This window comes from Vulpes lagopus, chromosome 11 (genome assembly GCF_018345385.1).
Source record: "Vulpes lagopus strain Blue_001 chromosome 11, ASM1834538v1, whole genome shotgun sequence".
Classification (NCBI taxonomy): Eukaryota; Metazoa; Chordata; class Mammalia; order Carnivora; family Canidae; genus Vulpes; species Vulpes lagopus.
The window spans coordinates 101,520,658-101,545,416 of NC_054834.1; the positions used below are offsets into that span (position 1 = coordinate 101,520,658).

Consider the following 24,759-nt stretch of genomic DNA (forward strand, 5'->3'; position numbering starts at 1 on the left):
ATAGAGATGGAAGTCCAAGGTCGGGCCTAGTCAAGCAGAGGGCTCCAAGGAACCTGACTGAGGTTTGATCAGGGAGAGAATCTTCGTCACAGATGATGCCAAATTGTTTACTAAAGTGGTTGTACCAATTTATTCTTGAACTAGCAGAGTATGAAAGTTCCAGTTGCTTTGTGTCCTTGCCAAAATTTGCATTATCAATTTGAAGATTTTGAATATTTCTAGTGTGCATAGTAGTATCTATCTCATGGTGGTCTTAACTTGTATGTCTTCAATAACTACTGATCGGTTTTTTTTTTTCTGGATATTAATTAGCCATATGAACATTCTTCTCTTTTGGAGTCCCTAGTCAGGTCTTTGACTTAATTTCTAAATTGGGCTTTCATGTTGACTTGTAGGAGTTCTTTATATAGTCCAAATGACTCTCTGTGTTGTATCTTCTTCCAATTTAGTATTTTCTCTCTATTAAAGGTATCTTTTGATAAACAGAAGTTCTTAATTTTAATAAAGTCCAGTTTTTCAGTTTTTTAAACTAGAACTTTTTATGTCCTTAGGAAATCTTTTTTCTTTTTGAAGGCTTATTGTTTTACCTTGTTACTTAAGTCCTTGATACTTAAGACTTTTTTTTTTTTTTTTATTAGAGACTTAGAGAGAGAGGGACTGAGAGAGAGAGAGAGAGAGAGAAACAAGCAGAGGGAGAGGTAGGCTCCATGCAGGGAGTCGGACATGGGACTCGATCCTGGGTCTCCAAGATCACACCCTGGGTGGAAGGCGGCGCTAAAACCGCTGAGCCACCGGGGCTGCCCTGTGATTGACTTAAAATTTACTTTTATATACAGTATCAGCATGGGTTAAGATTAATATATTTTTTAAGATTTTTATTTATTTATTCATGAGAGACAGAGAGAGAGAGAGAGAGAGAGAGGCAGAGACACAGGCAGAGGGAGAGGCAGGTTCCATGCAGGGAGCCCGATGCGGGACTTGATCCTGGGGCCTCCAGGATCATGCCCTGGGCCGAAGGCAGATGCTAAACTGCTGAGCCACCCAGGGATCCCCAAGATTAATTTTTTTAGAGGGATATTCAGTTGACTGAATATCAATTATGGACAACAGCAGCCTTTCACCTAATGCACTGTAGGAACATCTTTGTCACAGAGTGAGCGACTGTGTGCATTAGGCCATTTTCTGGACTGTTTTTTGTTCCAAGGGCCTACTTTTCCATCCTTTTGCCAATATCACAGTCTTAATTTGTTTAGTTCTATACTTCTTAGTATCTGATAGTCTAAGTCTTCTAACTTTGTTCTTTTTCAGATTGTCTTGGTTATTATTGATCAACTCTGCATTTCCTTAACACATATTAGAATCTACTTGTAAATTTCCAAAAATGTCTGCTGGACTTCTGACTGGAATTGTATTGAATCTATACATTAATTTGGGGAGAATTGTGTTCTTGACAATATTGAGTCTTATAATCTATTTACATGGTATATTCCTGTATTTAATGGGGTTTTAAATTTCAGTATTTTACAGTTTTGCATATAGAGGTCTTGTCCATTTTATGCTAAGAACTTGATGTTTTGGGAGCCTTGTTCTCAAGTTTATTGTCTTCTCAGATGACAACTGTGAATGGGATATCCTTAGACTATTACACCAATTTTGGTATATTTAAAAAGTCATCTTCAAGTGCCTGGATGGCTAAGTTGGTGGAGCGTGTGACTCTTGATCTCAGGGTTGTGAGTTCAAGCCCCACACTGGGCATAGAGCCTACTTAAAAAAAAAAGAGGAGTCATCTTATTTTCATTTGTAGCAATAATTATTAGAAATCAGAGCTTTGTTTTCTTTTGAGGTAGCTATTGGTGCTTTCACTGGTATTAACGAGTAGCCAAACGAGGGTTACTCTTGGAGCCTGGGGATTTCAGTAGTTCTATCCTAGCTTGGAAATCTTTTGCACCCATCACTGATTGTTGCATGTTTATGTATTTCATTATCTACATCCAAGGTTGGCCTTTATAAGTAGAATAATAAGCTAGCAAAGCTTTTGTGGCATTATTTGCCATAGGACATCTGGTCAATATTTTCAGTAATTAATCATATAAATTAGGACTTGTACCAGACTTTCAGGGCCCCTGAAGATTTGGCTCAACTCAGCTTGTCCATTCATGAATATCATTACCATGTTGTCTTCTTGGTACATGTTATGTTTATTTCCTCATCTAGGCCTTTTTTTTTTTTTTTTTAAATTTTTTTTTATTTATTTATGATAGTCACAGAGAGAGAGAGAGAGAGAGAGAGGCAGAGACACAGGTGGAGGGAGAAGCAGACTCCATGCACCGGGAGCCTGATGTGGGATTCGATCCCGGGTCTCCAGGATCGCGCCCTGGGCCAAAGGCAGGCGCCAAACCGCTGCGCCACCCAGGGATCCCTCATCTAGGCCTTTTTAAATGCAGTTTCTCTCTTACCTAAATCGTACTATTGTCAAATCCTTCTTCCTGAAGCCTTAGTTCCTACCTCTTCTTACTTTCATTTTACTTACAAATGATGTCTCTGTACTAAAGAGTTTATCATTTAGTTATTTCGATTACTTTTGGTGTGTCAGTTTGTTTCCCTGGTTAAATTGTCAGGTCTGTTAGAGCAAAGACTCCTTTCTTTCTCCTCTCCTCTCTTCTCCTTCTACCAGGCACTGCTCTGAGCTGAGTAAATGCTTGTTGATTAAGGACAATGTAACACAAATTTAGTGTTACAACAAAGATTGAGGATGGCTCAGTATAATTCTTGATTAGTTCTCTTTTGTCAGAGTATTGGGGCAGGGGGTAGTCTAGGAGAGGAGGAGGAGGAGAACACTCCAAAATACTCTCTTATGATGTGCCCCTTATTTGAGGACTACTGTGCTAATGGTGGCCATAGGTACCATTTATTGTGCTGCTTCTGAATGTCAGGCACTGTCCTAGGCTTGGGGGATACTAAAATGCAGACTTTGCTTTCAAAGAAATCAGTAAGAAATTTGTGATAAGGGGCATCTGGGTGGCTCAGTTAGTTAAGTGTCTGGCTTCGGCTCAGGTCATGATCTCAGGGTCCTGGGATTGAGCCCCATGTCAGGCTCCCTGCTCAGTGGGGAGTCTGCTTCTCCCTCTCCCTCTATCCCTCCCCTCTGCTTGTACTCTCTCCCAAATAAATAAATAAATTATGTGTGTGTGTGTGTGTGTGTGTGTGTATGAAGTGTGATAAGTGTGACAATATCTGTGTATTTAAAGTAGTACAGACAGCCCCAAGAGAGGGAGCATTTGGTTTTCATTGCTGTTTTCTTTTTCTCTTGCTACCACCGCTTTGGCACCACTGTTATATGTAAGAATGTGGTTTTGAAGGTGCCACTAGATAGCGCCTTAGGGAGAGGCAATGCCTGCATCCTGAAGCTCAACTTCTTGTTTTAGGTGTCTGAAACCTCTAATACTGTAAGAGTGATTGTTTGATTTGCCCCAAATTACTTAAGTTTGTGACTGTATTTCTCCTGTGTTCATCATCATAGTCCATTCAGCAGACAACACCAGAATGGAATTAATCATTCCAGGAGAGCAGCATTTCTACATGAAGGCAGTGAACGCGGCTGAAAGACAGAGGTGGCTGGTTGCTCTGGGGAGCTCCAAAGCCTGTTTGACTGATACTAGGACTAAAAAAGAAAAAGGTAAATGGAATTTTTTCTTTGTGACAAGAATATATTTTTTTTAGAATATTTTCTTAGACACAAATGTAAATTGTCCTGTTCACTACTTTTAACAATCTATCCTAAAGAGATAAGTAGAAATGTAGAAGATAATATAAAATATTTTTATTTTATTTATTTTATTTATGATAGTCACAGAGAGAGAGAGAGAGAGAGAGAGAGAGAGGCAGAGACACAGGCAGAGGGAGAAGCAGGCTCCATGCACTGGGAGCCCGACGTGGGATTCGATCCCGGGTCTCCAGGATCACACCCTGGGCCAAAAGCAGGTGCTAAACCGCTGCGCCACCCAGGAATGCCCTGTAGAAGATAATATACATGCATAGATATTCATCATAGTAAACAAATTTGTAAACGATGCAAAGGTTTAAATTTAGGGGAATGATTCAATAAACTATAGGTTGATATAAGCTGATATGTAGCCAGTTAAATGTTTACAAGGAATTTTAATAATGTGAAAAAATGCCCAACATTAAATGATAATTGCAAAAAAACAGGATTCAAAATTACCTATCCATTCATTTGGCCAGCTCAGGAAAGATACATAGAATTGGTCAAGTTGTTACCTTTGGAAGGGTGATTTGTGGGAAGGAGACTTACTTTTCACTATATATACCCTTTGGTACCTTTGACTTTATCATATATTTGCCAATTTAAATGGATTGAATAAAAATCAAAAGCAAAGCAAATAATTTATGGTATTGGTTCAGTCATATGCAGATATAATGTGAAAATACTACAGTATTTATAGGGGTGCCTAAATGGCTCCATTGGTTAAGCGTCTGCCTTCTGTCCAGGTCATGATTCCAGGGTCCTGGGATGAGCCTTGCATTGGGCTCCCTGTTCAGCAGAGTCTCCTTCTCCCTTTCTCTCTGCCCCTGCTCCCCTTCATGTGCTCTCTCCACCCCCACCTCTCTCAGGTAAATCAATGAAATCTTTAAAAAAAAAAATTATATTTTGATAGTGAGTTTGCAGTTATTTGGTTTTTCTTTTTTATAGTTTTTTGATTTTCCAAAAATTTTCATTGAGAATATATTACTTTTATAATTAAAAGCTAGTAGCAGTTAGATTACTGAAAACAACTAAATTATGGGTATTGAAAAATGAAGGCCCCGAACTAAATTTAGAATCATTTAAAAATATATGAAAGAACATCATGGGTAGCATGTGGCTAAGGGTAGGATAAGAAGGAATGGAAATTCACAATAGTCAAAAGGTGGAAATAACCCAAATGTCCATAGACAAAGAGATAAACAAAATGTAGTATTATATATACAATGGAATATTATTCAGCCTTTGAAAGGAAGGAAATTCAGACACATGCTACCAAATGGGTAGATCTTGAAAGCTAAGTGAAATAAGCTGGTCACAAAAGGACAAATATTACATGATTGCACTTCTTGGGATACTTAGAATAGTCAGATTTTTAGAGACAGAAGGTACAGTAATGGTTGACAGGGGCCAGGGGGTAGGGGAGATGGGGCTTTATTGTTGAATGGGTGTCAAGTTTTACTTTGGAAAGATGAAAAGGTTCTGGAGATGGATGACGGTAATGGTTGTAGGACACTGTGAATGTACTTAATGTCCCTCAACTATCTACTTAAAAATGGTTAAAACAGTAGATTTTATTATGTGTCTTGTACTACAGTTGAAAAAAAAAGAAGGAATGGACTTAAATTTGAGTAGAAGTTAATTTATGTTAGGTCAAATGGGCAGATAAAGCTTGTTTGGTCCACTGTGGCTAGAGTGACGTAGTGGCTGGTATCATAAAGCAGTGCCACTGATTCATGGTATATGGAGAAATGCCAGGATCTACTATGTGTATTTTCCCCTGCTTCCTCTGCTGTTTATTTTATTTTATTTTATTTTATTTTATTTTATTTTTTATTTTATTTTATTATTATTTTTTTTTCCTCTGCTGTTTATACTGCTAGTTTAGAAGGTACTGGTCAGCAAATGGCTGAGATTAGGGCTGGATTTTTAAAAAAATTATTTATTTATTCATGAGAGACACAGAGAGAGAGAGAAAGGCAGAGACACAGGCAGAGGGAGAAGCAGGCTCCATGCAGGGAGCCCAATGTGGGACTCAATCCCGAGACTCCAGGATCATGCCCTGGGCTGAAGGCGGCCCTAAACCGCTGAGCCACTCGGGCTGCCCAAGGGCTGGATGTTTAGTGTGCCTGGACATATTAAGGAAAAGAAGGTAAACTCTTAACAAACCAATTCTGAAAATAATAAAATGTGAAAACAAAGTTATGAGAGGAACAGAAGAAAATAGATGTTTATATACAGTGGTTTTAACTACGTAAAAATTGGAAAACTTCTACATGTCAAAATGCACAATAAAGCAAACCGGAAGAGAGCAGATAGATCTGGAAAAGCACTAGCAGTATATAGGACAGGGGAAGGATTGCTCTCTTCAATGTGTAAGAACTTTTCTAAATTATTAATTTGGATATTATTAAAATCGAACATCAGAACTGGAAAAATATGTAAAGGACAGAGAGAAGACAATTTACAAAAAAAGAAATATAAGCACTTTTAAAATGAAAGATGAGTGATGGAATGGGAATATCCTATATAAAACATCCAGTTTTGGGGGCACCTGCGTGGCTCAGTTGGTTAAGTGACTGACTCTCAGTTTCAGCTCAGGTAATGATCTCGGGGTTGTGGGATGGAGCCCCGAGTCACGTCAGACTCCATGCTCAGCGTAGTCTACTTGGGATTCTCTCTCCCTCTGTCTCTCCCCCCACTTGTTTTATTTTATTTTTTTAAAATTTTTATTTATTTATGATAGTCACAGAGAGAGAGAGAGAGGCAGAGACACAGGCAGAGGAAGAAGCAGGCTCCATGCACCGGGAGCCTGATGTGGGATTTGATCCCGGGTCTCCAGGATCGCGCCCTGGGCCAAAGGCAGGCGCCAAACCGCTGCGCCACCCAGGGATCCCTCTCCCCCCACTTGTGTGTTCACTTGCTCTCTCTCTCTTTCAAAATAAATAAAATCTTAAAAAAAAAATCCAGTAGTCATCACCCTGCCTCTGGAAATTAATCTACCTAAACCTCATGCCAGATATATGACTCCTATTTTTTTTCCCCAATTATTTGAAGAGAAGGTATTTCTTCAAGACCCTTGTAACCTACTTCCAAGGGCTCCCACCTCTTAAGCTTTAGGTATTTCTATCCATTGCCTTACTTTTTAAATGATTCTGTTTTGTTTTATTGCCCCAAAAATATGAATGCAATCTCTAACTGAATGTTTATATATGTTCCTTTCAGAAATAAGTGAAACCAGTGAATCTCTGAAAACCAAAATGTCTGAACTTCGCCTCTACTGTGATCTCCTAATGCAGCAAGTTCATACTATCCAAGAATTTGTTCACCATGATGAGAATCATTCATCGCCCAGCGTAGAGGTATACAAAGATGATCCCTTCATGTCCGGTTATGCTTTGTAATAACACTGGAGGCTGAGGTTCTTCCCATAGGGTGATAGAGAAGCGGTTTCAAAACGAGCTGTTTTTTAGCTCTTCTGGCCTGTCCCTACTACAGATTCTGGATATCTAGGATCTTCTAGATGGTATCTGTGCAACCAGTGTAAAGCTGGAAGCAGCACATTTCTCCAGGGAATCAAGGCTTATTTTTGTAGCCACTTTGATGATTTGGAGGTTGGGGTGGGGAAGAAGCATTCTGGGCTTGCTTTCTGGGCTAGCTGCAGGAATCCTTGGACAACTGCTCCTCTCCTTCTAAGGTCCCAGTTTCAGTGACTGAGAGTTGATAATTTAGTTTTTATCAAATAACTTTTTAAAAAAGTACTCAGGACAGCAATACAGGAATCAGGTGTCAGATTTGTGGGCCTGGCTATGATATAGGGTCACACTTTCAGATAAAGGAGGATCAGTGGGCCCTGCTGTTCTTTGGTTGAGAGGTTGGAATGGTTCCCAGTCCCCTTTTACCTAACTTGGGAGAAATGGGACAAGAAATCTTCCTACTTCTCCTGTGGCCTTCTCCTGGTGGGGAGCAATCTTCTGTGAGGTCACCTTTAGTTGCAGGCACATTAAACCCTAAGGCCATTTCCTGTTTCATCACAAGCTCTTCAGAGGTAGGTGTCCTCACATTTGCTCCTGCTGCTCAGTGACAGTATCAAGGACCTGGGCTTGTTCTGTCCTTCCACTCTGCCATTCTTGGTGTATTTGATTTTTATGCCCAAGGTGTTGGGGTGAAGACCAAGGTCACACAGATACAGGAGGCAGTTAGAGGTAACCGAGGTGGAAAGAGATCTTCTCAACTTGCTGTCCTGGGTTTTATCCAGTAACAAAAAGTCTCAGCAACTCCTCGGCAGACTTCACATCTCTTTTGTCTGGGTCAGAGGAAACTAAGATACCAATATTTGACCAAGGGTCATGGAATAGCCATGACTGGCTTAGACCAGTCCGTATTCATCCCCCAGGGTCAGGACACATTACTGTCATTTAAAAAAAAGTGTGGGGTTTGTATCTTACCAAGGAAGGGGTAGATATGAATTGTGCCTGCCTCTAAGTAACTCTCAGGGTGTTCCACTGCTGTGACCACCTTCAGAATTTTGATACTTAGAAAATTACTGTTTGGGTTAGGTCATGTACATTGTTGTGCATAGTTTTTCAATATGATTCATATTTGGTTTAAATGCAAAAACTTCATTTTTCTTGGAAATGAATTTCATACATTGCTTGATAGATATTTCTTCTTCATGTATTGCTTTAATTTTCTGAGGTAGTTTATTTTAAGTAGATTTGCACTAACCTAGTAAGGTGTCTGTTGGAGATAACGTTTAGTCACTTGATTGTAACGTGGTGCGTGGTTGCATATAGCTGTGTGTGGGTCTGTTTAACTCAGTGTGTAATTTTTCAGAACATGAATGAAGCCTCTTCTCTGCTTAGTGCCACATGTAATACATTCATCACAACCCTTGAGGAATGTGTGAAGATAGCGAATGCCAAGTTTAAACCTGAGATGTTTCAGCTGTCCCATCCGGATCCCTTGGTTTCTCCTGTGTCACCTTCTCCTGTTCAAATGGTTGGAACTTGTTTTTCTTCCAGTGATGTTGCATGTTTGTTTTGGGTTTTGGTTTTGTTTTTAAGGGAGGAAAGTGGCAATGGGAGGGAAATAATCAACAGATGGAACTTTTTTTTTTTTTTAAAGATTTTATTTATTTATTCATGAGAGACATAGAGGCATACAGGTAGAGGGAGAAGCAGGCTCCATGTGGGACTCGATCCCGGGACTCCAGGATCACACCCCGGGCAGAAGGCAGGGGCCAAACCGCTGAGCCACCCAGGGATCCCCCAACAGATCTTTTTAAAGGTTGTACTCATGTTCTTTTTGGAGGCTTTCCACTTTTTGGACTCAGCATGTGCCGCGGTTCTGATCGCCTCCGCTTGGAGGACTGTGCCGTTTACCCCCGTGTGCCAGGAAAATATTATGCTCCGTGGGTATTGTGACATGGAAAAGGTTGGGAGCACTGCTCTACTTGGAAAACATCACAGAGGGGTGGTGTTTTACCCACAAAACGGTAAAATTAGGCAAGTCATAAAGGAGTTGTAGGGGGTTTGAAGCAACATGTTATAGGGAAAACAGTATTTTGTAGTCAGTATTTGGATTTGAGCCCTCTGAGTAGGCAAGTTACTGAATCTTTCTGGACCCCATTTTCTTCATCTGTAAAATAAAGTCTTTTCCATCAGCAGGCCAATGCAAAAGGGCTGACCAATTTAACACAGGTGCTTTGTGTTAGTTTCTTTCCTTCTGATTGCCCTGCACAACAAGTACCCTTTGCTGGGGGCAGTGGACTAGTTGTCCTTCCCAAGCTAATAAACTTGCTCAGGCAAACTGTGCAGAACTGTAGGTGAGACAGAGTTCGATGAGACTTTACATTTTTTTCATCTAAGTGTTTTCAGGAGCCCTTTTATAAAAGGAAGAATGCTACCTGGCTACTATTTTTAGCAATTACTTGAAGGCTTATTTGTTAGAAGAAACAATAGGGTACAACTTATTCCTACGTGCTTGTATCCACCCCAGCCTATTTAAGCTATTTGAGATTAAGTAAAAATCATCACCTTAATTAATTAACTGATTTTAAAAGTTTTTTTTAGAACAGGGAACATGAGTGGGGAGGGGGGCCAGAGGGAGAGGCAGACGTGGGGCTCCATCCCAGGAAGGCAGACGCTTAATCAAGTGGTCCATCCAGGTGCCTCTATCCTACAGAGCATTTGTAACAGAAGGCATTTTCCTTAGAAATTCAATACAAAAATGAGGTAGCTTTGAGGTGGTTTTATTGCATTTCACTCTATAAAGTCAACTATAGTTGTTTGTAATAAAAACAAAAAAACAGTGTAGCCCTTATATATCAACCTCAGGAACATAACACTCCCAACACACATCTAGGGCCATACCATCCTGAATATGCCCAACGTGGGAACATAACACCATATATATACATCCGTCTCAAAAGATCTTTTCTTATTCAACCATATAGGTTATTCCCTAATCCTAACCCTATTTAACAGTATAACACATCTACAATTATTTTATAAATAATTGTGTTGTCAAATTGTTCTACTGAACACTACAGTCCTGCGAGATGTTATTAAGAATATGCAAGAAGGGTTGTCAAATAAGTTTTAAAAACAATGCACAGCACTTCTTTTCAAAGATTCATGATACATGTTAGTATAAAAGAGGTTCTAGGAAGACCTATGACAGAGAAACCCAGTTCATTTAAGTTAACCTAGCACTTCCCAAACTAATAAAACCCATTTTCATACTGCGCTTGGCCCATCATACATTGGTTAGAAAACAGTGATCTCTGTGCTTGTTCTCTCTCTCTCTCTCTCTCAAATAAATAAAAAAGTAAAAAATCTTTAACAAACACTCTGTAGTCCAGAGTTCATATATGTATTTTATGTATAAGAAACTGTAATAATTGTCTATTTTAAACCAAAACCTTTATCAGTAGCAACATTACAGGAAAGTCCAATAAGCTAATCTGAAAAAGATCAGTTAGAGGTTGCTTATTTTTACTTGTTTTGCCATTTTGCTTCATATATAAAGCAAAAATTGTGGCTTATGATAATTAGTTCTGGAGACACAGTATGTGTCTTTTGGGAATTTTTTTTAATAATATGAGTATGAGTAAATTTTTAAAAATAATATGAATATATGAGTATATGAGAATTCTAAAACTATTTTATTTAAGCTGATTTTTGAACTACTTTATGTAGTTAATCTCACTGTGTACGCCTTAGAATAAATTTGCATTTTTTTTTCAAATCATAACGAAAATTCAAACAATTGTCATTTTGTTCCACAGGTTGAGTGATAATTGTAGTGGGGATATAATGTAATTTAGATGGGTGAATAATCCCAAAGGAAGTGACTTCTGTTAAAGGAGATGTTAATGTCCATTTGCATCTTAATGTCAATCATGTAGATGTTCCTGGACTGCAAATTGGCTTCGTTATATCTGTTAACATTTCAGCTGGGATTTCTCAGAGCAACTGGTGGCTCATGTTTGTAAACACAGCAGGCATTTACATAACACAGACATTAGACTTGGACTTATGAGACCTTTGAGCCCCTGCATATAAAAACAACTATCCTTAGCCCTAGTATAAACTTTGCTTTTCTGCTCCCTTGCTAAACATTGAAATAATCTGTTTTAATTGGGGGCCTCCTTCTATTTTTTTAGTGGAGTAGTTGGATCTTTTAAATTGTGTTTAGTATTTGTCATATTTATTAATGCTTTTTTTAAAAAAAGATTTTATTTATTTATTGAGACAGAGAGGAGAGAGAGAGAGGCAGAGACACAGGCAGAGGGAGAAGTAGGCTCCATGCAGGGAACCCGACTGGGACTCAATCCCGGGTTTCCAGGATCACACCCCGGGCGGCAGGAGTCGCTAAGCCGCTGAGCCACCTGGGCTGCCCCTTTATTAATGCTTTTAATCAGTTTTTAAAACTTTAAAAAAATATGTTTTAGAGACCTATTTGAAACTTGGTTCTTCTTTCTTTAAAGACTCAAATTATTAATGCCATCTTCCATGAAAACCATACGTTAGGACGTCTGTGTAACACCTACTGAATAATGGATTATAAAGAGAAGCTTTACTACCAAAGACTCTCTTCTTGGTCTTTAAAAAAAAGACAGGGAGAGATATTTATTAGAATATTTTCTGACTTGCTAGATACTCCTTTAAATAGTTTTTTAGATGGGTTATATACATGTTTTTCATATTTCTATATATGTGCACATACATATATATGGTACATGTAAAATATGAAATTTGGTTTTTATTATTGAGAAAAGAACCTAGCATGTTTTTGATATGCATTGAGAAAGATTTCAACGAATGGTTATTAGGGACAAAGCTTGACATTGTGCTGATAGTGTTGCTTGAGTATGTAAGAAATAAATTTCTTGGCCAGTCATCTTTTCCTCTGAGCAGATTTCTGTTAATTATGATAGCGGATAATAAATTAGAGCTGCATTATTCTACTTGACATATGGATCATGCTCATTTTCTTTTTAAATTTCTAGATGAAGCGTTCTGTTAGCCATCCTGGTTCCTGCAGTTCAGAGAGGTAAAATAATCTTTCCTTTTAACCAAGTTCTCTCAAAATCATACCTACTTAGGGCGATTTGGGGGCCTTCAACATCAAGTGGTGTGGGATGGAAACTTTCTGAGCAGGGCCTGGCAGGGCCTGGTTCTGATTTGCTTAGCATTCTACCGAAGTGTAGGGCCTGGCCCCAGTAGGTCGTCAGTGAAGATAAAACAAGTGAATAAATTAACCAGCAAGGTAAGCGCCTTGCCAACTATTGTACTTTTTATTGGTGTTTGATATTATATCAAATTATGGTTAGTAGAAATCCATTTTTGAGGTATCAAAGGCCCAAAGTTTAGGCTCACTTCACAACAGGTTTTTTTTTTTGTTTTGTTTTTAGATATTTTATTTATTTATTAATGACAGACACAGAGAGAGAGGCAGAGACATAGGCAGAGGGAGAAGCAGCTCCATACAGGGAGCCCGATCACACCCTGAGCATGAAGGCAGACGCTCAACTGCTGAGCCACCCAGGCGCCCTACAACAGCTTTTTTGTTATATTCATCCTAATCCATTGTTTTATGAGGAATTAAAGATCTTACTGCAAAGAGAGAAAAACTAATTGATGTTTTAAAGTATATATTCATATCAGCACATTTGAGACATTTACCTTCTAGTAGATCTTGCTAACACCCGAGGCTACTAAAGTGTTCTTTATCTCGGTAGGTAATAGTCTTTGCAGTTGCTCTGATTGTCTTATTTGGTTCTTTGGAAAGTGATGAAATTGTAGTGACATATGCTTTTATTTCTCTACATTAAGAAGAAGTGCTGACTGAGCCTTTACTATTGTCATTCTCCCCTGCACCCCGCCATGATTATGTAATCTCTGAATTATCATGTACTCAGAGGAGCCCAGTGATGTATATATATCCAGTCCTGTCAGGGAATGAAAAGTTTCATTGGTTGAGTTTTCTAGAAAAATAGAAGCTTGATCCCTTTTATGAACTTTTATTTTTATGATAGAAATTTTTCTGAACTGTATTTTATCCTTTCTGCCTTATCAAATAAAATACAATTAGAATTTTTTTAAAAAATTACTTACTTGAGAGAATGAGAGCCCGAGTGTGCAGGGGGGAGGCACAGAGAGAAAGGAGAAATCGTTTTATATTAAGCGGACTCTGTGCTGAGCACAGATCCCGATGGAAGGCTTGATCTTACAACCCTGAGATCAGAACCTGAGCTGAAACCAAGAGTCGGACACTTAACCAACTGTGCCACCCAGGTGCCTCAAATATAATTAGAATTTTAATATTACTTTTCTCTTGATGAGTCAAGATTGTCATTACTAACAGAAATGTTGGGCTTTCCATACAGTGGTAGCTGGTGTCCTTTGAGGGGTTATGATTTGGTTCTACATTGGATATTTTATTTTTTATTTTATTTTAAAAGATTTTATTTATTTATGGCGGGGGGGCAGAGGGAGAAGAAGGCTCTATGCAGGGAGCCTGACATCGGACTCGATTCTGGGTCTCCAGGATCACACCCTGGGCCAAAGGCAGGTGCTCAACCGCTGAGCCACTGGGGCTGCCCTACACTGGATATTTTAGATGGATTTTTCTAGTTTTCTGGTTTCTACGACTTCTTATTCATGTTTTTACTGTTTTACTTATTAATTTATTTGAGAGAGGCGAGAAAATGCAAGCAGGGGGAGGAGCAGAGGGAGAGGGACAAGCAGACTCAGTGCAGAGTGCAGAGCCCAAACTGGAGCTCAGTTTCACCACCACCCTGAGATCAGGATCTGAGCTGAAATTGAGAGTGGACGCTTACCTGACTGAGCCCCCCAGGTGCCCCACAGACTGCTTTTACACCAGTGTCTGTAGCCTCCATTTGCCATGTTTATTTGTTCTTGCTGGTGTCAGTGAGTTGACCTCTAGCATGTTCCTAACCTGCTTGCCCCTCCTCTTCTCTCTGTCATTTTTGATAAGATACAGATTGACACTAGATGTACACACTTGTGAAGTCATGACTTAGTTTTCAAACATTTGTTAACAATCCGATACATCTACTGTCTCGCTGGACCTTCTCTATAAAAGAAGTTGCTTTTTTTGTACCCCCTTTCCATGTAGTTTGGCTCAGAGGTCATATTCTTCAGGTTACCAGCTGGATTCTAAATGATTTGACTTGCCTGTGGCCTGACATCTGAAGGAGTAGAATGTTGCTAACATAGAGCTTTGGGAATAAAAATAGTTCCTCTTTCATTTGAAGAAGTCATTTAATACATCAGTTAATGGGCACTTGGGTGGCTCAGTCGGTTACGCGTCAGAGTCTTGATTTCGACTCAGGACGTGATCTCAGGGTCATGAGGGTTGACGTCACGTTTGTGCTGCATGTAGAGCCTACTGAAGGTTCTCCCTCTTGGTCTGCCCCTCCCAGCCTAACCCCAGCCCCGACTCATTTGCAGGCAAGGGCACGTTCTCTTAAAAACAAACAAAAAAACCCCACTCCAGTTAAATTAAGGGTATTATCATTTGTTTAAGGCCTTACAATGTAATGCTTTTTATTTAATTTGTAGGAGTAGCCACTCTGTAAAAGAACCAGTGTCTACACTTCACCGACTCTCCCAGCGACGCCGAAGAACCTACTCAGATACAGACTCTTGTAATGATAATCCTCTTGAAGACCCAGATAGTAAGTTGAATGGGGCTCTGTCTCTTTCCTTGGCTTAATCTCCAGAATTGTTGACATAAATGAAGGATACTGAGAGCGAACCCTGTACTTCGCCCTTGGAATCATTCCTTAATTTAGACCCAGGCAGACAGCACACAATCAACAACAGCTCGTATTTCCTCTTACAGACACCTTTGTTATTAAGAAGCGGTGAATACCTCCACGTAAATGCCGTATCTTTCATTTATGTATATAACATCAAAATGTTTTCTTCCCACTACATTTTAGTAATGTCTTAGTAATGTTCTTCTCCCACTATATTTACATTTAAAAAACATTTTATAAGAAAGCATGAGTTGTGGGTAGGATTCTAGGGGAAAATGAAGGCAAGTTCTAAGTTCAGAGGAAAAAATAAATCAGCATTGTTACTTAAATCATTTGAAATGGCCAAGGAAAAGAATCTTTTTCTGGTGGTGGTGGTGGTGAATTATAGTAGCAATTTATTCATGTACCTTTTTTATCCCATTTTCTTTAAAGAGGCGGCAGACCATGATTGAATACTTTAGGAAAGGTTTTGTGTTTGATGTTCAGATTTAGTTATTTTTCTCTTCAGAGAAAAGGCTCTGAAAGTATGTCAGACTGTCTAGTTAGATGGTAGTGACCGTGATTTCCAGTAAACATAAATAGAGTCTTACTATTACAACTCCATTAGGAGACTTTTGCTTTCAGAGTCTTTACTGTTGCCCACGAAGCGTGTGTGATAGAAATTACTTACAGTTCCTAGTTAGGGGACGGGTCGCATTCCAAGAATTTGTAAGTCTCTTTGTTTGGAACAAACAAGACTTTTATTTCTCTTCTGGAAATGACATGATAAATGGTGTTTAGATTTCTTTAGGTGGTTTAGAAGAGCTCAGCTAATTCACATTGATTAAGATAGAGTTTTACTGAACCAGAAGGTTAAACAGGTTTAATGAGAGGGGAACACAGAGTTCATGAAAAAGGGGACTGCTGGCCATTTTCAGATTTTTCGAAGGAGAGGGCATCTTTTTGTTGTCCATTTTTCTTACAGGACTATTTATTGATAGAGAGCACTACTTGATGCTCATCCCTATTTTTGAATTTAAATTGGGACGGTGGGTAAAAAATGAAAGGAAACGGGATGAGGGTGGGAAGGGGAAGGGAGAAAGAAACTTCCTGGGCCAATTTAGTACAGCTTGGAAGAGATAAGAGGAAGAGGGTTAGAGGTTAGGGGTGGGAAGGAAAGTTACTAGAGGCAGGTATCGTAATTCTGATTTACCTTCTTCCTTCTGCTTGTTTATATGACCCTTTGAATCTAGAGCCCATGAAAGAGTTCTCGATGCCACCGTATACTTTTCTCTAGATGCTACTTCTTTTTACTTTGAGAGGATCATTTACATTAGTGATGGCAAAAATAATTTTTAAAAAAATCCAGCCATTTTCCTTCACTCTCTTTTAAGCACCGTGGTTTTGAATTTTTTTTTTAAGATTTTATTTATTTATTTATTCATGAGAGATACAGAGGGAGAAGCAGGCTCCTCACAGGGAGCCCGATGTGGGACTCGATCCCCAGACTCAGGATCACACCCTGAGCTGAAGGCAGACGCTCAATCACTGAGGCACCCAGGCATCCCTGGTTTTGAATTTTTTAAAACAATTTTCATAGGCTTTCGGTGAACATGCCTTACTCCATTTCGCCTTCCCATGTTTGGCTGTTAAAGAGTGTAACAGAACTAGTCACAAATACCTGCACAAACACATGCATACTAGCATACATATTATATACACACAGTATATCCCAGTTCTCTAGAATGTTCTTTAAGTTGGGAAGTGTAGCTAGGTTAGAATTTTTATCCTTAAGTTTCCTTCTGTTTATCCTAACGTTTAGTATCTCAGTTGACAAAGCAGAGATTGAATTAGTGCTCTTCAGTGCTCTTCTTTAGAAACTACATGTTTTGTGGGGCACCTGGGTGGCTCAGTAGTTGAGTATCTGCCTTTGGCTTGAGTCCCGCATCAGGGTCTGCACAGGGAGCCTGCTTCTCCCTCTGCCTCTGTCTCTGCCTCTCTCATCTGTGTCTCTCATGAGATATTCATCCACTGAGCCACCCAGGTACCCCAAAACTACTTCTGCTTTTTAATAACTAGATTTTAAAAATTATGAAGGTAGTTAGTGTAAATTTACTAAATTGATAAATTGAAATAATATGTACACATAAAAGTGTACTTGTTTTAGAAGGGGGCCGTGCCAGTGTGTTTAGCAGTGTTGTTGGAGCTGCAGTGGTAGTTCTGTGAGTTGCATTCCAACTGGAAATAAGAGAACTTTCAGCGTGAGGTATCTTGTCAGCTTTGCTCAGAAAGTCTTCTGATGAAAAGAGCAAGACCTGAGTTAGTCTTAGCTCCATTGCCGATTTGTGTGATCTTGGGTTAGACACATAACCTTTTTGGGGTCTTGTTTTTTTTTGTTTTTTCCCCTACAAAACAAGGAGGATTCTAACAGCATTAAAAGCATCAGGCTGAAAAAGCAGTAGTTAACTAAAATTACATTCAGTTCAGCGTATATTTATTGACTGGTGCCAAACCTGGTTGTAGCAGTGAACAGAACAAGTATCTCTCCTTCTGATAGCTTCATAATTTATTTCATTAACGATGAAGTTTCTCCTTATGACTGCCAATAGTAGGAAAGTTAGATTTTTCTCTATTTTTTTTTTAAAAATATTTATTTATTCATGAGAGACACAGAGAGAGAGAGGGGCAGAGACACAGGCAGAGGGAGAAGCAGGCTCCATGCAGGGAGGGAGGGAGCCCAACATGGGACTCAATCCCTGGGACTCCAGGATCACACCCTGGGTCGAAGGCAGGTGCTCAACTGCTGAGCCACTCAAGCATCCCCTTTTTTTTTTTTTTTAATTAGATTTTTCTCTATAAGCAAACAACCAAAACATTAATAGGAAGCCAAAGGAATTGGATGTCCCTAAATAGGAAATTTAAAATGGTTTTTCATAGAGAACTGGAGTTAATATCGGTAGGATATTAAAAATAATAAATAAATATTAATTTTAATTAATTTCTTAATAGGACCTGTTCACTGTTCAAGAAATACACTTAATGGAGATTTGGCATCAGCAACCATTCCTGAAGAAAGCAGACTTATGGCCAAAAAAAAATCAGACTCTGAAGATCCTCTTCCATCCTTCTCTTCCTGAGGAAACGGAAGTGTCCAACTTCCTCTAAGTATTGCTATGCAAAAGCTGCTGTAATTAAATTAGGTTATAGGGAGTAGTTTTTCCCTTAGGATTTCTCTGCACTTTATAGAATACTGTAAAACAAACAAACAAAAACAACCCACATACCTTTGAAGTGTATTTTATCTTTATATAGTTTATTTGCAAGAGTATTTTCCTAATAACTTCACAGTATGAATGTGCATTTTTTTTTTAAATAAATGATGGTGTAACATTTTGACCTCCATAAGGACAAATGTAGATATTTTTCTAAAAAAACTGTGAGGGACTGACAGGTAGTCAGTGTGTATTGTAGTTTATAAACATGAAATCTTATAAGGTTTCAGTTTGACAGAAGTGTGATATATGTAACTTGTGCCATGGACCAAATGGTCACTTTACCCCAGCTAAAAATGAGTTACAATAGCAGCTTGATGGTGATTCTATTGTATTCCTTTGAGCAAAAAGGAGACATTTAATATTCTAAATATTTTTATCCCAAATACCATGACGTGATGAGGATTTTTTAAAAACCAGACTGTGCTGTCCTTCATATGTGAAGTTGACACTACTGATTTGTCAATACCAAATGTTGGATGAAAGTATTTAACTTTTATTTATTTATTTTTCTGTCACAGCAAAAAATGATTACATCCTAACTTTTATGACCTACCAAATTTAAGATGTGTATACATTGTTATTTACATTGTTCTAGAAAAGAGGTTAATGTTGTAGTGACGTTGCTCACTTACACCAGAGAAATAAACGCCTTTCAATGGAAGAGGATTTTAGTGCTTTTTTCCTGAAATAGACATTAAGCTGCTGTTGTAAGGTATTAATGTTTGCAGCTCTTTAGACTATCTAGAGACATTTTTTATTTATGACTATTTATATACAAAAATGAATTCTGTCAAGATGATTGCTCTACATCACTTGAGAATGGCATTATTTAATTAAAGAACAAATAGCATTTTTTGGTAGTGCCTGTCCATACCTATTGTCAGTGTTTGCCTTGTAAACTGTTTTTTTTTTTTTTTTTTTTAATTCACTTTGAAGTGATGGTTTTGTCCAAGATCTTGGATGAGGAGCACTTTAAAACAAACTGGTTTGGTGTTTTTAAGTTAATCACATGTTTAATAAATATATGGTTTTTGCATTCAAACTCATCATATAATACATTGTATTTTTTACATTGTTGATAGTCTGTCAATTTATGAAGTGCTATTAGTGTTCTTTATTGCTTTGATTTTGTTTGTGTATTTGGACCTCCTAGGGAGTACACAAAGGAGGCATATATTTAGTTTTGTGGCCTATGAGCTTAGACCAGTGCAGCCTATTTCACTTTAAATTTCTCTTAGCAGTTTATGTGGAAAATTTTTTTAGAGACTTAATATTTGGTATTTACTTCACTAAAATAAATCTGTAATTGTAAGTTTAAAATGGACATAAATAATCTAAATACATTAATATGCATTTAGATTAACTGTATGCTACTTAAAAGTCTTTGTGATTTTAAATAGCACACAGGTCATTAGATTATATGAAGTGGAGTTTTTTTTCTACTCCTATGTTGTACTTCATATGTTTAATTTGAGAAAAGTTTAATAATGTAGTAAGTTTCATGTTGAGTGAGTAATCAAACTTTTTTGCCTTTTTTTTTTTGTGGTAGTAAGAATTTGCGTAGTGATTAGATCATGAAAGTCAAGGTGCTACTGATAGGGAGTTTTTCAGCTAGGTTTTTTTTTTTTTTTTTTTTTTTGAACCAGTAGGTTTATAATGAACTATAATAGGCTTTTGAACTCATAGGAAATAAATCCATTTTTTATTGCTTTATCCAAAAAGATGAGTTCCTGAACAGTTTTCTGTAAATATTTTTTAAAATAAAATATTGTCATTTCTGGGTCGTATCATTTTTTTCCCCCTTGAAACAGGTGCTTTGAACAGGTGTGCCATATTCCTAAGTATGGCTTTTATTGTCACTGGGACCTGCTTTTTTCTCTTTGGGAACCAACACATTTGTGAAATCATTTGAGGGGGGAGCTATAAATGTATCCTGAATTACATCTAGGTTTTGATGAGTGAATTAATTGATAGCATGAAGCAACCTGTAGGCTTCAGTGAACTTTGCACTTTGAGGAGTCCCATGTATGTTCAGGTATGGCCTGACTTTTCTGAATTTTAAGAAAAAGCTAAACCAAGTAATAATAAGCCTGTAAGAATTTGAGCTTGTCAGAATTCTCTGTAATGTATAGGTATTTGTTATTCCTTTTTTGCTTTGTCTAGGCCTTGGGCTTATCGAGAAATCTATGTATCATTGATCTAAGCAAAGCCAGTGCTTACTTTTCACGTGCCTGGTTTCTGTTGTGTGGGAACCCAGGCCTCTGTGGTGAAAGTGACTTTGATGCGAATTCTTTTATAAATGGACTACATCTGAATTCTGTTATATTACATTGAATTATTGTGTTATTTTCAATCAGGAGAAGTTGAATTTAAGTTCTCCTGCTGGGAGTAAAGTATCTTCACCTCTACAGTCACCATGAAACCTTTGACCCTGAATTACAGTTGTTCACTATACGTTATTACACTTAGTATTTAGCACTCACCTTTAAGAGCTCAGGAAATACATCTTTGTAATATATGACTGCTATACTGCTGTTAATACTAATTCCACGTACATTATTATATCATTAGTTTGGATTTTATCAGTTCTTTGCTTTTTTTATTAAATGAAGTGCCTCCAAGTCTGTCCTTTGAGCCTTGCTGTTGTCACTTAGAATAGAGGGAGTGTCCTGGCCTGAAAGAAAGCCTGGCTAGGCTGCTGGGGCTCCTTCTAGGAGGTCTCTCCTGCAGTAGCCCAGGTCGGGTAGAGAGGTTGTAGCTGGTAGATCGGGTTTCCTCTTCATGTCTTTCCAGTTTCCCAGTTCTCCTTTCTTTGAATTCATATTAAATTTGTCAGTGAAAAACATTAAAAAAAATTTTTTTAGCTCTTTTTATTACAGTAATCATGCACATAGTTTATTATGAAAAGAAAGTGTACCCCCTCTCCCCAGCATAGCGCCCCAGAGGTAGTACTCTCAACGCTTAGTGGTTCCCATTTAAAAATGAATTGTGTTCCTTCTTCTTGATTGATCCATTTCAGAAATGCGTTCTTGAGTTTCTCTCAGGGCAGGCAGGCAGTTTACTTTTCTTATATCCCTGCCTCCCCCATATTTCTTCCCCATCTCTTCCAATCTCCTAGTGTAGGTGAAAATCCATAGCTATACAGTAGTTGCCCGTTCTCTGCTGTTTTACTCCGGTGGCTTTGCTTTCTCTGGCTTCAGTTACCCACAGTGAGTCGTGGTCTGGAAGCACGTGATTATCCTTATGTCATCAGGTCAGTAGTAGCCTCACCTTTCATCACAATGCCTGCATCAGTCACCTCCCTTTCACCTCATCATGTAGGCACTTGATCATCTCCTGTCATCACAAGAAGGGTGAGTACAGTACAATAAGATATTAGTGGGACTACGGTCACGTAACTTATATTGCAGTATATTGTTATGATTGTTCTATTTTATTATTTATTAGTTGTTAATCTGTTACTGTGCCTAATTTATAAGTTGAGCTTTATCATATGTATATATGCATAGGGAAAAACAGTATATATCGAGTTCAGAGCTATCTGCAGTTTCAGGCATCCACTGGGGGTCTTGGAACAGGTCTCCTGTGGATAAAGGGAGGGGGGACTACTATAAATGTTGGTCAGTAATGAACCCCATGGTGATCTATCATTATTTCTTCTCTACTAGTACCTTATTTCCCCCAGAATTCATAACTGCTGGATTTTAAAATGTGCTTAGTTTTTTATGTACCTATCACAAAGATTATCCAAAGACTTTTTTTGTAAAGATTTTATTTATTTATTCATGAGAGACACAGAGAGAGAGAGGCAGAGACACAGGCAGAGGGAGAAGCAGGCTCCATGCAGGGAGCCTGACATGGGACTCGATCCCGGGACTCCAGGGTTACAACCTGGGCCGAAGGCAGGTGCTAAACCGCTGAGCCACCCGGGGATCCCCTTTGAGAAATTTAAAGGCAGTGCTGCATTGTCTTTTTACATTCATTATTTTTGTGAGAATTCTGATACAATTTTTTACATAGACCTGCTTTTACACTCTGGAAGCTTTTAGCAGTTCCTCCTTACCCCTGACATTTCATGATGTTTTGCGGGTCTTTATTTATTCATGTTGGTGTGTAGTTGACTTGGTGGAGTCTTTCAATTTGTAGACTTGTCTACTTCAGTTCTGGGAATATTTTTGTGTTATCTTTCTGACAATTTTCTCTCCTCCATTTTCTCCATCTTATTTTTTCTAGAATTTCTGTTATTTGAATGTGGGAGCTCCAGATTGATACTCTAATTTTAAAGAATCTTTCCTCTTCGATTGGTCATTGAGTTGTATTATGTGATATCTTCCAGCTCCCTTGAAGTTTTTTTAGCTAATTTATTTTAGAGAGAATGAGAGAGAGAGTGGGGGAGGGGGAGGGCCAGCGGGAGAGGGAGAGAGAAAGAGAATCTCAAGCAGACTCCCTGGTGAATGCAAGCCTGACATGGGGCTTGATCTCACAACCCTGAGACTATGACCTGGGCCAAAATCAAGAGTCAGATGCTTAACCGACTAAGCCACCCGGGCGCCCCTGTATTTTAATTTCTCAGATTTTTTTTTTCTCTCCATTCCTTTTGTATAATATCCTGTTGCATTTCAGTGGAGATCTTTTCTTTGGAACGAGTTTCCCTGGACTCTTGGGTCAGTTGGTACTAGGGGAGAAAAAGAGGGCTGAGGACCCTACAGTTTATGTGGTGACTTTTACTTAATATCTTACTTTCAGCCTCCCTATGCACTGTCCAACCCCACCCCAGTCTTCTTCTGTGGTTGGTGACACTCAGGTTCAGTTTCTCTTGTGGATGGAGGTTGGGGGTGGGTCGGTTGGCTGCCTGGAGACAGGACCTGGGGGTCCTGTTGCTTTTTATACATTCTTCTAGTCCTATATTCAGTCCATACTTCACCCCCTTTTTCTGTAATACCTGGTACTTTCAAGTCCTGAACTTGTTAGGTGCTTGGTAGGATGTATTTATTGGCTTCTCTCTTCTGGGTAGTAAGGCTTTAACTTCCTCCACTCTTCTAGGTTAGTCATTACACCTTCTCCTGGTTTTTATTTTTGCAAACTTTGTTAAAATCTCATGGCTGTGTAGTCTGTTTTCTTTGTCTTTATGGATTAATACCATTTATATTCCTTTCATGTCTTTGGTGGGGTTTGGAGGTAGAGAAAATAAATACAAGTGGTCAGTCTACCATATTTAACTGGAAGCCTAGGTTTGAATTCAAATAGCATGTCAAAAATAAAATTCCTTGAGTATTATTTTGTAATTCATTGTTTACACTCTCTAATGATTTTTAGTTACTATGACCGATTTTACTGTACCACCTACCTCATAGGGTGCTGTGAGGATTAGAAGAGTCAATGCATTTAGAACAGTGCCTACCTGGCACACGGTATGTGATAAGTCAGCATTAGCTGTTGTTAATATTGTTGTCATTATTACTTTTACGACTATCATGCTTAATTCAGTAATCCACTTGGACTTGGATTAAGAGGTTTTCATCATAGGAAGAATTATTGATATATGGGAAAATCTAATGTTTGATGATATTGACCCTGCATTCAACTAGACTCCACATGAAATGTTCAGGTATTAAAGGTTATCTTTCTAAGACATATTAAAGCCTTAAAAATCCAATCAGTAGTAATTACTGTGTAAATTTTTAAAAGCATATAATAACAATTGTGGTATGTTTTTAAGCTTTATTGGTATTACATTTTGGTCATCTAAATATGATGTATAGAAAATAAGCTTATGGAGATGATTGTCTATTATGCCTTACCTACAGCCAGTAGATGTAATACTCTGAATATATACAGTATAGAAATAGAGAAATGATGGACTCCGGTCCCTGGATCTATGACCTTGTGAGTGGTTGTATAGTTTTCAGAAAATGTGGATTTATACATGAAAATGTCTATATTTGCTCAATCTCCTTTGTATCTAGATTGAGTAAATGATAACACTGAATTCTAATTCTTAGAGGTGAAGTGGGATTAGACGCTCACACTTGTCTGTATGCATAGCGGGCTGCATACTTTGGAGAAGGATTTTTGTTTATAAGGAGATTTGAATTCTCTCTCACTAGAGTCCCATGGTTGTGACAAATGGCTGTAAATATTAATACCACTAGAGATGAGGAATTTTTCTATAAAAGAAATGGCCAGTTTCTTAGTGTGAATAAACTTCTTTGCAGATTATCAGGTTAGCTTTGGTAGTACAGTGAAACAGGGAGACATGGCCGGGTTGCAGCAATGCCGGCAATATTAGCTTGCTGCTGGCATTTCTTCCTTCCCTAGATGTGAATATTATTATGCCCCTTTATTATTTGCTTTGATATTTCATCTCTGAAGCTTTGATGTCTGTAGCTTTAGAGCCCTTATGCTGCCTTTTCTCCAAATGCAGTAACTAATCTAGTATATTTTCATAG

The 24,759-nt window shown here is 38.4% G+C and overlaps 1 protein-coding gene across 2 annotated transcripts in view; it reads left to right on the top strand.

Annotated features, from left to right (window-relative positions):
- PLEKHA3 (pleckstrin homology domain containing A3) overlaps positions 1 to 20,625 on the top strand; it is a 28,029-nt gene extending 7,404 nt beyond the window's left edge. For both annotated transcript variants that reach the window (XM_041721882.1, XM_041721883.1), the window contains exons 3-8: positions 3,521 to 3,676; positions 6,989 to 7,125; positions 8,600 to 8,764; positions 12,279 to 12,322; positions 14,857 to 14,972; positions 18,045 to 20,625. In XM_041721882.1, coding sequence (XP_041577816.1) covers positions 3,521 to 3,676; positions 6,989 to 7,125; positions 8,600 to 8,764; positions 12,279 to 12,322; positions 14,857 to 14,972; positions 18,045 to 18,172 — 746 coding nt within the window. In that variant the 3' untranslated portion in view covers positions 18,173 to 20,625. The remainder of the gene's footprint in view (positions 1 to 3,520; positions 3,677 to 6,988; positions 7,126 to 8,599; positions 8,765 to 12,278; positions 12,323 to 14,856; positions 14,973 to 18,044) is intronic.
- The last annotated feature ends 4,134 nt before the right edge of the window (positions 20,626 to 24,759 follow it).